Here is a 16,958-nt window from a genome sequence, read left to right on the forward strand (position 1 = left end):
CACAGGGCACAGGCACAGCCTCCTGCCAGATAATGGCAACGACAAACAGGATTCCTGGCACCTGCACTGCAGGCTTCTCTGTTGGAGTTTCTCGCTCCATTTAACTGCCTTTCTCCTCCCACAAACTCCAGCTCATCCAAAGACACCGAAATTTCAAAAAATATTTAGAGAGTGCACAATGAATTAATGTCTTTTAAAAGCTAAACTTTGTTCTGAACACTTAACTGTGTCCAGTGTGCATCAAACATGACATAACCAACACAGCAGATCCTGCAGGCCAGAAAAGTATGATTTTTAATTTTTTTTTTTTAATGCTCTTCAATCCAGCCGTATCTAAACGGACCTCCAGCCAGCTTGTCGGAGGTCCTAGCTCCAACAGCACTGGGTGCCAATTGTTTCATACAAAGATGCAAGAAACCCCACAGCTGACAGGACTGAGAAAATTCAGTCCCCGGGAAACCTTCTCCTATTTTCCTCAACCCTGCTGAAGTCAAACATCCAGATGTCACAAAACAGGCCCCTACGGCCAAGCACTTGTCTTAAAACCTATGGAAGAAAACCTGATACTTTCAGGATCATTTTATTTTCTCCTGTTTTCCTCAATTTTTGGCTAAGATTTAGGGATAGAAACCGAGATTTTATTGTAAAAAGAATGGATGTTCTCATCTTCACATGATTCCAACATCTGTAAGATTTAAAAAAAAAAAAAAAATTCCTTGCAATAAAAATCAAATCTAGAAATCTTGTGGGACTGTTAATGATTGGGATGATTTTTTTAAATAAAAAATAAAGCAGGTACTACTGTTAAAACAACAGCATTCTAAGGCTAGTATAATTAAAACTTGTGAAATCCTTAGTGCTCTTAAAAAAAATCTGGCATCACCTGTACCCCTAGACAATATACTATATTACTTATGGGTTTATTTACATTATGCCTTTATAACTTGAATAACACAAAATACCACCAACATTGTTCAGTTGCTTTACACAGATGCTATTTTTTTGGTCCATTCTAGGCTTTTACGTAAACCTAATTTCTAACCAGCCTCATGGGACCTCAGTGGAATATACGTAAAGAAAAGTATAAGATTTAGGTAAATTCTTTAGTTTTGTGCAATTATAACTCAAAGTCAAAGCTCAATTCAGATCATTTTTTATAAAATACATATTTTGTATGTTATTACTATGATTCTTTATTCATACATATTAGAAGAGCTGATAGATTACTTATGAAAATGAAGAAAGCTAAATACTTGTATCACCTTAGGAAATTTAAGCAAAACACAAATAAGCACACATATAACTCCCTGCCTCCAAATTTCTTTCAGTGTTACCAATAGTTACCTGTCTTAACACATACCTTCCTCTCTGAGAGCAGCCCTCCCTACTACTATGACTTGAAAGAAAAATTAAACTTACTTCTTTCCATGATAAACAGACATACAGACCACCACAATCAGCATATGCCTGATAATTTTACAGATAGCTACAAACATGATAAGGAGCATTTAAGAAAGTTACATGAAGTCATTCATCAAGCTATGTTGAGAATACAATCTAGGTTTCCTTATTCCTTATGCCACAAACAGCTCCTCAGGTTTTATCTGCCAAATACTATCTTCTTGCCCTAACCATAAAGTATCTGGTAGAAGTCAATATCCTGCTACAGTTTCTTGATACCATCAGGCAGGAATTAGTGATTTCAGGCTTATCAATAGCAGAGGCTGCAGTGGATATAAACTGAGCAAGTACAGGGAATTTCACAACTCTGCCAAGTAACTGAATGAACTGTAGTGGTTTCAACTTACAGAGAAAACCTGGTTTCAAATAGAATTTGAATTACTTTTCCATAGTAGTTTTATGATAGGCTTATTTAATGGAAGCATTTTAGTTCTCTTCTGCAACTTGTTCAAGATACATGTTGATACTAGGGTTACTTTGATACAGTCTGAGGTAACATCTAAATAATCAGGCATAGGATGCCAGTGACATTCAATACCTAAGGAAAAATAAGGTTTACTGATGCCAGACACTAAATAAAGTTTCAAAAGAAATTGAGTGTAATTGGCTCAATGAGGCCCCAGATGACATACAATGTTAGGTGCAGGCTAAATTCTCACTGACCTCAGTTAAACAGAATAGCATAGACTACATCTGACAGCGGAGCAAGTGTTTTTTAATTGTCTCTACCTTTCTTCACGACTATCACATCCACAACTTTAAAGGTTCTTACAATATAATTTTACTGCCTACCTAATAAAAGGGGAATGAAGAAAGAAACAATATTCATTATTTGAAAATTAAAGAAAACTCAGAACATTCTTCATAAAGATTAATCCCAGTGTCTCTTCTGTTTTTGAAACAAAAACATGCAGATAAAGAACTGTTGTAAATCTGAGATCTGTAAGCTGCTGGGTTGCAAAGGGCCCCTCTAAACAAGTATGTCGTGGAGCTAGCCTGTACCTGTGTCTCACTGCACATTCCTCTGGCAAAGGAATTTAGGCTCAAAACCTGGTACCCCTCTGCCCTCCTCCGAGTGAGCTCATAATACCAGAATGAAGAGGAGGGAAATAACTTTCTCACTGGAATTTCTTTAATGGAACTTATAAGCATACATCTTGATGAAATGGTTGCTGGAAGTATTTTGCCTTGCTATTCTTATACGTACAGAACACCTGCTATTATATATAGAAAACCTTAGCAAAATTCATTTATGGTAAATTCAATGGTATCATATAATCCAAACAAAATCTGTAACCAGTATCACTGCACAAAGATGACTGGTCTGACAGTCTTCCATTCAGGGAAACTTGTAAATGAGATCATTCCAGATCTGGACAGTAGCTTATTTAAAAAAAAAACAAACGGGGGGGGGGGGGGGGGAGGGGATGGGACAAGACAGGGGGACAACAGGAACAAAAAAAAAAAAAAAAAGACACAAAACCCCAAAAAACACACCAACCAAAAACAGCCCCAAAGCTTCTTTTTCCTTTGAGAGAGCTGACAGATAAGAAGGAAGTAAGAAATGAATCTGGAGAGCTACATCCAGCTGCAGAACACTTCTATTAATTGTATCTCCAAACAAAAATTATTAAATTCCTATTACTGAGTTTTGAAATGAAAAAATCCAAACCACCCATTTCGTGAAATTTGCTCAATAGCTATTGTTTCATGAATCAGATTTGTTTGAAAAAAAAAAAACACCCACAAATTATTCAAAATCACAACTCACACACAGCATTTTTGTTTGGTTGGTTTTAGTGCAGCATTAGTTTACTTCTGTCCAAAATGCTTGGTAAACATTTTGGTTCACTGTTTATAAAGTATCCTTGAATAGAGATGAAAAGTTATAGTAGCACTGGAGATCCGATATAAACATTAGTTAGTTCTACTCTACCACTGTCGGACTGCAGTTGAGACTAGCAGGTTTTTAAACCTTGCCACTCCTCTCTGAAACGTGCAGAACTTGGCTGGATAGCGTGAAGCTGAAACATAAAAAACAATCAGATTCTTTGGAAACTTCACAGTATCATACTGGCACAATTGAATGGAGAGTCTTTAAATAGCCATAATCAACTTTTTACAGTTCAGTGCCTTATTGGTCAGAGGTTCAACCCTTCCAGATCTCCAAAAGTAGATTGTACAGGTGATCTCATTTATAGAAGAGCCTTAGGACATACAAAGCACTACCAATTATGGTGCCACAGTTCAAAGAAGTAAAGCTACATAATAGACCTAAGATCATTATGCAAAGTGATATTTTGCATCTCTCCTGGCTGTAATGTCTGTTTTCATCCAGCGGCTAGAGCAGAGAACTAGGAGTCACAATACAACCCTACTGTTAGCTTGCCAGAAGACTTGGAGCAAAGCTTGCTTCATGCTAGCTGGACGGTAATACTAGTATTTGGCCCACCACAACGTGACATGGCCAGGCACGGCTGAAGGACATCTGCAAATCACTCAGACCCTGGGCTGAAAGACAATACAGTAATGCAACCAGTGATCATGTACTTTAAAGTTAAAATTGAAACACATTACTTTGCCTTTATGTAAGGAAACAGTGTGAAATGCATGATAAATGAACCCTAGAAAAGGAACAAACCAGACCAAATATTGTTGCTGTAACTTTAACAGGCATGTTCATTTCAGGATTCAACCTGTCCTACAGCTCTTAGCACTCTGGAGGGTCTGCAAACACACATTTCACCTGCAACAGAAAACATGCTCTGTGACATTAAAAGATGTTCTGACCCAGACCTCAGTTTGTATGGTTTCAGAAGAGCAATCTTTGCTAGGCCTCCGAGGCAATTTTCTGCAGATTACTTGAGGTACAGGAGGCCCTCAAGTTCCTGAGACTCTGCTGAGGGCTCTCAACACTCCACATGCTCCAGGATTCACATGGAAATTGTACCACTAAGAGATATTAGGTCAAACCACAGTCTGGAGCATCACTCTAATTATCTACTCAGATTTCACTTTAATCCTAACAAGATTATAGATTCACAGAGATTAAGGTTGTTAAAAGTACCACAGAGCAAACTATATGATCACTACCTTGAAGACACCATCTAAAGTGTTCTGTTTATGGTCACCACCTCACTCAATTTTAAAACCTCTGTGAAGTTTAGGGTATTTCCTACATCTATTTCTGGTAAAAATACACTAAGGATCTGACATTTACTGTGGTGACTAGAATACTTAACCTTTGTTACAGGAGTTGTTTGAAATCTTCTTCCCTTCACCACCATATAAACATCTTTTCCTCTATATTTTGCTTAAGCTTATCCCTTACACCTTTCCAAGTTACAGCAAAAAGCCAAGTACCATCTGTAGAAGATTTCATGGGCAGTTCCCAATTTAAGCCAAAACTGCCTTATTAAGTTAAAAATGCTCTACTCCTTTCTAAAAATAATCATACAAAGCCTACAAGAGAGCACTGTTAAAAACTGTTTCAGATGAAAACAAATAAAACCCCCTTTTGCTAAAAAGCAAGCAGCGCATTTGTATTACACCTATTCCCCTGGGGGGGTGGGGGTGGAAAGCTGCATATGTATGTCGAAAGTACAGTGAAATAAAGCACCTTACTTTTGGCACCCAGGGCTAATTGCAGACCACCTCAGTCATGCCCACAAGACCACAACTCACCACTCTTCAACCCCTTCTGGTAATGAAGAGTCAGCATGTTCTACGCAAAACGCTACACACTGAGCAACGCAACACAGGAGCTGCCAACCTCACCTTCCAGCCAAATCCACACTCCGCATTTGCTGCAGTTCATGTAGAAGGTATTTAAACAGATATGTTAATTTTATAGATAATGCTCCAACTTTTCAACCCCTTCACACACACTTTGATGATAGTCTAATATCTCACAAGGAGGGCTGAAGCTGAAAGCCTACAGGCTCCTTTTATGGAAAACTCTGAAGACTACTATAAATTCTTAATCTTCCAAGCTTGCTTTTTGCCAAATGTTTTTGCTCCTGCAGGCTATGTTCTTCCAGTTCAGTTACACCCTGCTTTGTGGATAGGTTTAATCATCAAAGTACAATACAGTGATTCACCTTCCTATTGTTTTGATGTGTTTCCACTATAGCAGTAGTAATAATTCCAAACTGCTTTAAAAAAAAATACAATATATACATATATATTCTACAGAGCAAGTGACATCTGCACACTCCACAGCAAAAGTTTGACTGATATGAAGAGAACTATTCCAGCTTCAAAAAGATCCCGCTCCTCTTCGGAAAAGTCAAGCAATTGTTCATTGTGTCAATTAATCTATTTAACTTTGTTACAGTAAGAGATGTGTTTACATATGCATTTCTGGAAAACTGACTTGCCACCTTACGAATTCTAAGCAGACTTTAACTTAAAAGGCAAGTATTCAGAGTAACAGATTCATCACTCCTTTTCTAATTGTATAATTTTCTAAGGAAACCCTTCTTGGTTTAAGACTCCTTTTTACAGCTAGATGTTATTTCATGTCTAGAGAGAGACAGCCTTACTACTTGTGAGGGCATGGTCTCCATTAATAGAAAATAGTATCTTCAATGATTCAAACAAGAAGATAAAGAACATAAAGAGCTGATTTGAAAACTCTCTCATGCAATGTAAACAGGTAAAGTACATGCAGTAATTTTAAAAGTTGGGAAAAGACAAAGCACTAACTAGTTGCTATTCAGAGCTTTAAAACGATACTACTACCAAAAAAAGAAAAAGTAGGAAGATTATTTTCAATTTCAATTTTAAGAAGCACAGGAGCATTTGTAAGTCCATTCCTTGTTTAACTGCACTTTCATTTTCCTCTCCTCTGCTTCTTAGATCAAAACCAACCCCTCCTAACAGTGCTATAAATTCATTTATACAGTTGGCTTGCAGCTTACTCTGTACAAACATTTTATTCCTATCTCAGGGAAGTTGCAGGTCTTTACCTCTGCCAGCCAAACAAATTGCTGAAGACACAATTAATGTTGATGTGGCTACCTTGCTTCCAACCTCTTTCCCCTTCAATGGAAATGTAAAAATGAAAAATATGTAAAACCAAGGGAAAAGGAAATATTACTCCCATTTCTTACAGAAACCTTGAATTACTGCCTTTTTAGCTAACTCCCAATTAGTCCAGATACAACACCTAGATGATGTTTAGCTTCTACCTGTGTCATACATCACACTGACATCCTGCCAAATGCTTGTGTCAAGGATGGAATCGTTTGTTCCTATTAGTAATGGGAAAAGCAACGAACACTAGGTGCAACCCTCTCAAACAGATTTGTGCAACAGAGATTCCTAGGTAACAGGCATTGACACGTCCTCACTGCTGCTGAGAGCGAGGCATCAGAAAAAGCACTACAGGATTAACCGCCAGGAGTCATACTGGCAAGCCTCCCTGACTCCTAAACAAAAAGGAGAGCTAGAAAGGCAGATGAGCTTAAGAGCACGTTGAGGCAAGGGCTGGAGGCTGTACAAAGTACAGTAGGTTCCAGCCAAATAGGAGAAAAGAGACCAGGGAGTGAATAAGGCAAACTCAGAATACAGTAGCTATTGACATCTCAGCGGACTGAAGTAAATCGGTCCAATTTTGTTCACGGTGTCGATTCTCTCAATATTAAGGTAACCAAGTGAGCAGAGACTATGCAAACTGGTGATGCTGATTTAGTGGCCCAATGAGGCTGACACAACCAAAGCTAATAAAAATCCTGCAGAAACAACAAGAAGGAAAGCTAGCACAGACCATAGGGATCTCTACAGCTTTGTATCCTTTTGGGTAAAAGTACAATCAGAGGGACAGCAAAGTCACTTCCAAGTTGCAAGTGTGGCAAAAAAGCCAGAGAAGAAGCAGATCCATGGAACAAGTTCCTTTGACTTCGTATTAATTCCACCTCTTTGTATTTCCTCAGACCTGAGAGAAGAGGAAGCCATTCTGAAAAGAAAAGATTACTTTGAACACAATTAGTAAGATTAACGTCAACACGTTTTGAAAAGTGGAAAGTTAAATACAGCTACTGGAGACTACAGCAACAAGACTTCCACATATATCCCATCATCAGAGAAGGGGAAGTTGTATGGAAAAACCCAAGGCAGGCTAAACTGCAGGAAAGCTGTACAAAAAGCACAGGAATAAATCACTTGCTTTCTCCAACTATTTTTAGATTTATTGCCTACACTTCCAAATTCCCTTTTTGCAAGGGACAGGTAGCAAGAACTGCATGATTCCACTCTAACTGCTCTTTCTTCTCAGACACATAAAGTGAAAGGAGTGTATCAAGCTCAGTTAGGTTTTATAGCCTTCTCAGGAGAGTGAGAGCCTTCTTGGGTTTATAACAGTATTTTGAAAGCAAAAACAACTAAGGAAACTAAGTTCATAATGACTGGTCTCCCTTCCCACTGATCCTTCTCCTCCAATAATACTTAACATTGCAGTCACTATCAAGACTGCATTTCGCAGATACCCTCTAACAAGTAACTCTGCCTCCTACCAATCCCTTTCAAAACACAGACTGACCTTGCTAGAACAACCCCTTCCACAGGTAACAGCAGAAGTGCTTTCATTTTACTTCATTTCATGTTACTGCCCAGAGGAACAAAGAAAGCAGTCCTTTATTTTGAGACTGGATTTTCACAGAGCTTGAAAAATTATCTACCAATCAAAGCTTAAAAATCTTGGTTTTTTTCTTCGTCATCACTATAACATTTAAGCTAAGACACAGGTGTTACCGAAGTCCCTTCTTTTTTGACCTGCCAATACAATTTGATACTGGTATCTAGGCTGTAATTTAATTTTAAATTGTCATCCATAGAGGGGCACACAAGCCCACTTTGGAAGGAAGAGAGGGGGTCAAGTACATCTAGAATTCGGGCAGCAAAGATTTTTCCATCTGTATCCACCATGACTTCACCACTCTACAGTATGAGAATAGCCGCCCCCAACCCCGAGAAATACCTTAAGCTCATTATTTTGAAGTACCTAAAGGATTGCTCTAAAAGAATTGGTAATCCCATAAAAGGAACTGACAAAAGGTTAAAATTGGCCACCATATCTGAAACACGTATCTGTTTCCTCAGCAGTGTTTAATACAGAATCATTAGCTTTGCACTGTTTTGTAGCGCTGCCTTCCAAGTTAACCTTAAAAGAAGTTCAAAAACCAGGTGGGTCATATTTTCTGATACATAACCAAAACTGTCTGACAAGAGGCTAGTTGGATATCTAATCTTAATGCTCCAGTCAGTACTCAGTTGTTAGCAGCAAAAGTACTTGCAGAAATAACGCAGAGTATCTGCATAGACAGGAATTAGCTTCTGGATCAATTACACTCTTTTCAAAAAAGATCACAGCTTCCTATGGATCAAAAAAATTGTCTGATTAAACACCAACAGCTGGCAATAGTTTGACAACTTTGCCTGAACAGATGCTCCGTCTCTGGGGATATGGGAGAATGAGAAATTCTTTTCTTGAACATGGAGAATTCTTTTCTCCCTGTACAAGTCAGGGAGTACCAGCTCTCCTCCTGGAGCAGTTCTATGCCTACACATGGAGCATGACTATTATACAAAAACTAAACAAGAAAGAAGCAGACTTAAGACTTCGTGGAGTTGGGGATTTGCAAGCCAGAGCCATTTTACTATCACAACTTTTGGCAGTCTGTAGCATTCTCACAATATCTCTAAGCATCAGCATGTTACTGCAGTTACCTCAGGAGGAAGAGTAAGGAGTAAAGTACCAGAACACTACTCATGTACAGAGCATCTCTACTACAACAATGGACAAAGAAGAGAGAAGTGCCACCATGAAATGCCCCCTTTATGGACACCAGCATGACTTACTAAATAGCAGTTCTTAAGTTAGGGGAACATGGTGGCTGGCAATAAAGCTGCCTTGTCCAGAAAGTGAAATGAAATGTTTCTTGTTTCTTCAGGTCACACAAAACCTCTCACACATATGCAAAAGGCAGCCACAACCAGAAATGGGTAATGATATTTAAAAAGCTCTTCGGGACACAACCACTGCGTTATTTCATTCCATAGCTGCTGTGACCTAACATCATATCCAAATGCCAAATAAAATGCCACATTTTATGTTCAATTACCTTTAGCACCCAGAAAATATTTAGCAATTATTTGTTCAGATGGGAGAGAAAGGGATATTCAGCTTAAATTGCAAGTCTTCCATAAAATTCAACATGTCTTTGCAAGGGCTAGATAATTAGCACTGTTATGAACTGTCTGCATCTTACAATTTTTATTAAAAGTAATTCTCATTATTTTGCTACAGAACTAGGTAGTAATTCTCATTACTTTGCAACAGACATTACTATCCAAACTTGATCTCTGCAGAATGACCATTCTCAATGTAGTATGTGAATCTTTACTAAACAAGTGTCTCTACACCCATGCATTCTTAGAGATTAGAAGCTGCCTTATCCAGTAAACAAAACCTGAGATTTACAAGACCAGGTCTGCTGCATTTTACATTATCTCTTAAATTCTATAGGCTCCTTCCTTAGACAATTAACTTTACTACAGATACTACTTCTTTCCCAACAAAGCTCACTGCTATGTAGATATAGCTGTAAAAGTCAAACTACAGAAGGACTGCATACTTGTAAATACTGATTAAAATGGCAAATAAACAGCAAAAAAACATTTAAATAGCTCTTAATGGATAAGATGGTATTTGCAGAAACAAAACTGGAATGATGAGAGTTACAACCTTAATTTTAAATATTAGTAACTAAACAGCTATTTTTTCCCTCTGACAGAGCTGTGGAACAAAATTTATTTTTGACATAAGGCCACCAAAAACAATGAGCTTGGTTCAATTAAAAAAGACATTGTGAAATATTTTATGGTAGATATATATAGAAAAAAAAAAATCACACCAAATACCTTGGGATATGTTAAGAGAAGAGAAAAGATCACTTGGGCTAGCTTGTCATAAACTACTAAAGCTTCAGTTACAATACAGCAGACTGCCCAGAACTGCTTTTGGCATGTAGTTTTTATTTGCCTTACTTGGATACTGTAGAAGTTCTGTTGACCAAGATACTAAGCACTAGAAAAAGAAAGTATCTCTAATTAATCTGCCCATTTATTAGCAAAAAAAAGAAAAAAAACAACAAACACCAGAAGATTTGGAAGAGTTGCAATAGTATATGAAGTCCAGAATCATAAAATAAAAGCTAACAGAACTCTTATCTGAAATCTCAGCTGTTCCAAGAGAACATGTCTAACAGTAAGTCCTTACAGTAGTTCCTTAGGATATAACATCAAGAACTAGCACGTATTCCAGGTGTGCTCAACTAGCTCAACAACAGCAGCAGAAAGAACACAGATGAGAAGTTATCATCTCACCTGTATGTCAGATATGCTCTCAAGTGGGCACAAAATGACTGATAGGACTACAATGCAGCTCAGCTGAGAGCTTTGTAAAGAGATGACAATCTCAAATTCCATTGCAAGAGGCTGTCTCTAGACTTTGTGACCATTTTCATTGCATGCTTCACCTCATATTTATGAGAGCACATCCCAGAAACATCACCAAAACTCTTGAGTATCCTTTTAAAAGTCCCTCTTCTAAAACCCGTATTTTGCCCTGTAGACAAGAAAAGCCTCAGGGGTGAGCACTGATTAGCCAAGGCAAACATCTGCCTCTCTAGCACTTTTCCAGTATTTTATCTTATTCCCCCAGCTCCAGACCAACTTTTGTCATTTGTCTTACAGTGTAATGAATGTCTTGAAGATAGTACTACGTTGTTGTTTTATGCTTGCACAGCATCTTGTACTAACATTCCTGGTCCATTATTAATGCAAATTACTGATAATAAAAGATCGAAAACATGAATGAAGCAGAGCTGCTGGAGTGACTTCAGATGAAAGCTGTTAGAAGAAACTCTTAGGTCACTCCCAGCAATTGGTCTACAAACGAGGTAACAATCTCTCTGCAAAGTAACCCCATGTGTAACAGCAAGTCATCCATGTTTTCAACATTTGGCTCAAAACACAGACTACATTACAAGACTAATTTTGTACTGCCATTCAAAATAGATCATTATTTTTATCCAGGTAAAATAAATACATGCTGAGAAATTAAATCTGATGCACTTTAAAATCCTATTCTTACAGAGGGAGGGATGACTACACCTTTTAATTGAGACCTCTGAGTCAAAGCCATCTCTGATACAACTTTATTCAAGATGCTGGCCTGACGTGCCAGCCACTGCCTACCAGTCATATCCACAGTAACATGACTGTGGAACGCTCAACAACTTGGTACAATATTTTATGATGTTTCTCTTACAATACATAATTTATTGAAAGCGGAATATCTGAAAGAAAGAGATGAACCATGTTATAAATAACATCATCTTCAGGAACAGGTGCTTTAATAGTTGACTGTCCCTGTGGATAGTCTTCTAGATGTTATTATTCCTTATTAAACGTAAGTTTTTATTTCATTTTATTAACATTGTACTTCACTATGCTCAGTCACTTCAAACTATATAGCACAAGACTATTAAGAAATGCTTCAGAGATCCTGCTTTTCCTAAAAAAGTTCTGCTTACTGCAAAACCAATTTCAATCACTAGCAATTTCTCTTAACAACTGACTTCATGATGGAAGGTGCTAGTGTGTGTTCTTAATTCAGTGATACCAGAATGTCATTTACCTACTACTGTATCTGAAGTTGACAAAAACACAGTTGTACATCTTTCCTGTTGGGTGTGTTTGATGGCATTTTTAGTAAGAATAATTAAATGCATTAACTCCTTAGACATATAAAGCACTAAAACTAAATATTTTAAGGACCCGTTTCTGATTCTTTTTCATACTTTTAGACTGATAACACAACAAAGGTGTTGCTTGTTTTCCAACCCTGAAGAAAACTGGCAGGAAGACTTAGAAGTGGCATGCAGATACTAAGCTTACTGAACTCATTGCAATAGACATAAATTGACAAAGTGCCTTTACGGGTAATGAAACATGTCAAGGAACTAACGAAAATCTGACTGCTTGAGAAATGCACTTTCCAACAGGTATGAAGAGTTGGAGCAAACAATTTAAAAAACCTGCTGTCATTTACACCTGCATCAACCAGGAATAATTTCATTGACCTGTTGCATGAATTTATAATAAAAACAACTGCAAAATGTGGTAAATTTGTTTCAAAAGGCTTTGAAAATATTTGCTTTATGAAAGTCATTTCCACACAGAGATTCCACTGCAGCAAGAACACTTGGAAGAACAGTTCCTGGTTTTGTTGAAGAAAACTGTCTAATCTTTTAATCTTTGAGAAGATTAGAGCTTGTAACTACCACCTGATCAGGATGATGAAATTCTACTAGTGCAATTGATTATAAAGAGTACAAAGCAGAATCAAGCCTTTCATACATATGAGAAGCATAAACCCCTCTGCTGTTAAAGCCATTTCAAAAGATTTCTTCTAAGTTGCACAAGAAGGTTCTAAATTGTTAAAATTTTAATCGAAAGAGTAGCATAAGCAGCAGAAAAACATTGGCTGACAAATCAAGAACCCATGTTTTAGCTGTTTTTGTTAGAAGTCTGTTAGAAGTTAAATTAAGATAAACATGCTTAAAACATGTTATACTAACTACTTCCATTAATTCATTACTGCATGCGCTATAAAACCCGGACCACAAAGATTGGAGTATTGTACTATCTTAATTTACATCATAATATAACAAAGAGATTTTTTTTGAACTGCCGGCTGTACACCAGTTGGACACTTAATTTAGGATACAGACTTTCCAAAGGACTCCTTTATTCACTGCAGTTGAGTGGGCCAACAATTACAGCATCCCAGTTGCAGAAAATCTATTACAACGCCAAAAAAAATGAAAAATTACGAACATTTAAAGAGCCTGTGATCCCTTACTAATCTGTTCAAATGTTAATTAGGAACAGCAAGAGAAAATCTGTGTTTATGTCATAAAATTGTCAGACTGACAGATCATAGTCATTGCTTCTGTACGTCGACTAGGAATTTAAAACATGTTTACTAATTCATACTCGTGAACCTTGATAGAACACTTAACAGCTTAATCCTTTAATTTCTCACATCGCTCTTCCTTAGTTATGAGGTGTTCTGGGTCGGATCCCTTGCGAGCAAGGATCTAAAGGGTCAGCTTTTAACAGAAAGGTTTGAAAGAGGCTAAAAAAGAATGAAGGCAGTCAGTTGCAGAGAGAATTGGTCATCCCTTCAGGCGCAGAAAGCTGCTACACCGAACGCAGGTGGGCTGTCACCCCAGCGCACTGGGCAGAAACTAATGAAGGTTGAGTGGAGGAAAGGCACAATAGAACTTCGATGCAGAGGTGTATGGTAATTAAAAATAATAATAATAATAAAAAAAAACCAACAAACAAAGCAAAACATCTTTCTGAAGGGGGTGGGGAGACGCCTGCTTCCCGCCGGAGGATGCCCAGAGCCCGACGGGTCGGAGCGGCACGTCCCCCCCCAGCGAAGCGGGGCACAGGCGCGGCCGGGACCCGCACACTTACCCCGCTCGCCAGCTCGGCGCCCAGCGAGAGCAGCAGCAGCAGCAGCAGCCTGCAGGGAGCAAAGGGCCAGGTCACTCGCGGGGCCGGCGGGCGGCCGGGAGGGAAGGGGCCCGGCGCCTCGGCACTCACCCTGCGCGCCCCGCGGCCGGCGGGGCGGGCGCGCAGCCGCGGCCCATGCCTCAGGCAGCCCGCGGGGGAGGCGGCGGGGACGCAGCCCGGTTACGCGCCACTGCGCCCGCCGGCTCCGCGCCGCCGGAGGAAGAGGAGGGCCCGCCGCCGTCACTCAGGGCGGGCGGGCACGGCGGGGGCCGCCGCCGCCGCCGCTCACCTTCCCGCGGCACCGAGGGTGCCTCGCCCCAGGGGAAGCGGCCGGGCCCGCCTCGGCGGCGCTGCCCCTTCGGGGTCGGTCCCCGCCGGCTGCCCACCGCTGCTCCGCGGCCCCCTCAGGGCGTCCGCCGCCTTCCGCTCCCCGCGCCGTGCCACAGCGTGCCCGGGCAGAAAGTTTGCGCGGTCTCCGCTGAGGCGTCGCACCTGGGCGGAGCCGGGCGGGACGGGAGCGAGCGGAGCGGAGCAGAGCCGAGCCGAGCCGCAGCCGGGCGCCCCCGGCAGCCCCGCACCCCGCCGCCCGCCCCTCCTGAGGTGCGACCGGCACTGCCAACAGCTCCCCCTGCCCTCGCACACTGGGATGCTTCCGCTAGAGAAAATAGTCCGGGATCTAGCGGCTGGCTTTCTGCCCGGTGGAGGTGCGGGGCGAGGCGAGGCAGGTGCCCGCCCTTCGAGCCCATAAAGCCCCGGCGCCCGCGGGAAGAGCGGCGGTGGGGATTCGCGGTTCCGTCACGGTGGGGTATGCCGCCCGCCCTCCCGCCCACGGTGCGGATGAATACTATGGGGCAAGTAGTCCCGGGAGGACTTGAGCCGGGAGAAGCGGGCGAGTGCGGCAGAGGGGCGGGCGCTGGCGTCGGGGCGGCCGGTAGGAGCCGCCTGCAGGGAGCCGCGCTGCCCCGCCGGGCTATGCCCGCTCCGCTGGGCCAGCCCCGGAGCTGTTGAGCGGGCAGGATGGAGTCGCGGTGGCGGAGCCGTAGCTTGGCTGCCGGCTGCCTGGTGCTGCTGCTGGGGTGCTGGGGGCCGGAGGAGGCGGTGGCGGCGGTGAGTGCGGGGCGCTCTCCTTGTTCTCAGGCGCTATCCCCGCCGGGCGCGGCGGCAGCGCGGAGCCTTGGGGAGGGGGGCGCTTTTGGAGCACTCTTCAGAAATGGGGGGGCTGAGAGGGGGCTTCCCGGGGGGGCCGCCGGCCGCGCTGGGGCAGAGGGGGCTGCAGCGGGCCGCGGCCCCTGACAGGAGCCCGGCGACGCGAGGCCGGGCCGCGCGCGGGAGGGTCCCTCGCCGCTCTCAGGTGTCGGGGCTCCGGCCCCGGCCCTGCCTGTCCCCGGACAAAGGCTACCGGCGTCGGAGCGGCTCGGCGCGGTCCCCCCGTGCCCTTGGCACGTCTGGGATCGACGGCGACTGCGGGAAGGCAGGAGGGAGCGTGAGTGCGAGGCGGGGGAAGCCCGGGCGAGCTTTGTGTGTGCTCTGAACCCGCTGCTCCTCCGGGACAAAGGCGGACAGAGCTTCCCCCCCCCCCCCCGCCTTTCCCCCGCGAAGGACCTTCGTGGAGAGGTGCTGAGCTCCGCCAGCGAGCCTTCACCTGCAGCTGTTCAGGAGCGCCCGGCGGTGGTGGGGAGCTGGAGGCTCCTGGGCACGGTTTGCCGGAGGACTGTGGCTTGGTTTTCCTCAGGGTTGTGGTTCTGCTTTCTTACACCCCGGCTGGGATGCTAGCGGAGAGGGTGCATGGGTGCAGTGTTGCAGAGGGTGCGCGGTAGGTGGCCCGGAGAAGAATTTTGTTTTCTCTCTTTGGGAGAGGGATGCTATCCCAGCTTCCCTGGAGCGGCTGGGCCTTGAAACTGAGAGGGGGCAGAGGTGATTGCTAGCTTCCCCTTTCAAGGCACTTGACGAAGAACTTCAGCTGTTAACAAGTGGTGAAATTAACTGAAAGGCCCATGCTTTGACATTGCTTAATTTCAGACTTCTACAATCCCTTCCTCTGGCTGTTAACTTTTTCTAAGCTTACTTGGAAGGTAATGCAAACCCAGATTTCTGTTGTTTAGGATTAATCTCGAGTTGATAAATCAGTATGTGTTACAGTAATAGGTATAGAATACCTTTCTGCTACAATCCCCCCCTGCCCGATTTTGTAGTTAGAGCTGACAAGATCTTATTTGTCTTGAACTCTCCTTTGAAGTGCATTCCTTTACAGTGAAACTTTGTAGACCTTTCATCTGCCCTTCCAAAAAGCAAAGCAGCAGCCATAATATAATCCCTTCTTCTTTTACTCTTCCTTCTTACGGTGCCCAGGTGTGTATCCGAGTGTAAGTGATACTAGTGTGCCACCAGTGCTTACTGGTTCGGAGAACTACAGTCTCCAGCTGTCTGTAATACCAGTTCTGTTGCTCTGTTAAGTACCGCCTCACCCCAGGCTACTTCCCATCACTTTCACCCCTAAAGAAGGATCTGGTGGGTCCCACCTACAGGACTTACCTGTTCTAGCAGATGGGGGTTGAAGGTGGGGAGGTCTGCATACATAACTGTGGCCCCTTTCTTCAGGAAAGTGCCCAAGCAGAGTTTTGTGTATGTGTGATTGGTGAGAATCTGTGGGGTCTGGGAAGGGGACTGTGCTGAGCCTGTTGCCAGTCCACTGCCTTGGAAGAAATGAAGAAAGGAGAAAAGACAATGGTGGAGTTCCTGGTTCTTAACACCACCTTGTGCTACAGCCTCTCTGTAGGGTGGGTCCCTTGGGGGATTTACTACCCCACATCGAGATAAGATTAACTGAAGACCCAAGGGCTGGGGCCTGGGGGGGGGGGAAGGGGAGAGACCTCTGTTCCAACCTGTGTAAGTCCCACTGACACTTC

At 42.6% G+C, this 16,958-nt stretch overlaps 2 protein-coding genes across 2 annotated transcripts in view; one reads left to right on the forward strand and one right to left on the reverse strand.

Annotated features, from left to right (window-relative positions):
* The window catches only part of COL4A6 (collagen type IV alpha 6 chain), a 139,743-nt gene extending 124,992 nt beyond the window's left edge, over positions 1-14,751 (reverse strand). The window contains exons 1-2 of the mRNA XM_056359746.1: positions 14,143-14,751; positions 14,014-14,062 (exon numbers count right to left, since the gene is read on the reverse strand). Of these exons, the coding sequence (XP_056215721.1) occupies positions 14,014-14,062; positions 14,143-14,189 (96 nt within the window). The 5' untranslated portion in view covers positions 14,190-14,751. The remainder of the gene's footprint in view (positions 1-14,013; positions 14,063-14,142) is intronic.
* A 195-nt stretch (positions 14,752-14,946) lies between these two features.
* Positions 14,947-16,958, forward strand: part of COL4A5 (collagen type IV alpha 5 chain) — an 86,156-nt gene continuing 84,144 nt past the window's right edge. Inside the window, exon 1 of the mRNA XM_056360123.1 lies at positions 14,947-15,159. Coding sequence (XP_056216098.1) covers positions 15,070-15,159 — 90 coding nt within the window. The 5' untranslated portion in view covers positions 14,947-15,069. The remainder of the gene's footprint in view (positions 15,160-16,958) is intronic.

Source organism: Falco biarmicus, chromosome 14 (assembly GCF_023638135.1).
Source record: "Falco biarmicus isolate bFalBia1 chromosome 14, bFalBia1.pri, whole genome shotgun sequence".
In the NCBI taxonomy this organism is placed as follows: Eukaryota; Metazoa; Chordata; class Aves; order Falconiformes; family Falconidae; genus Falco; species Falco biarmicus.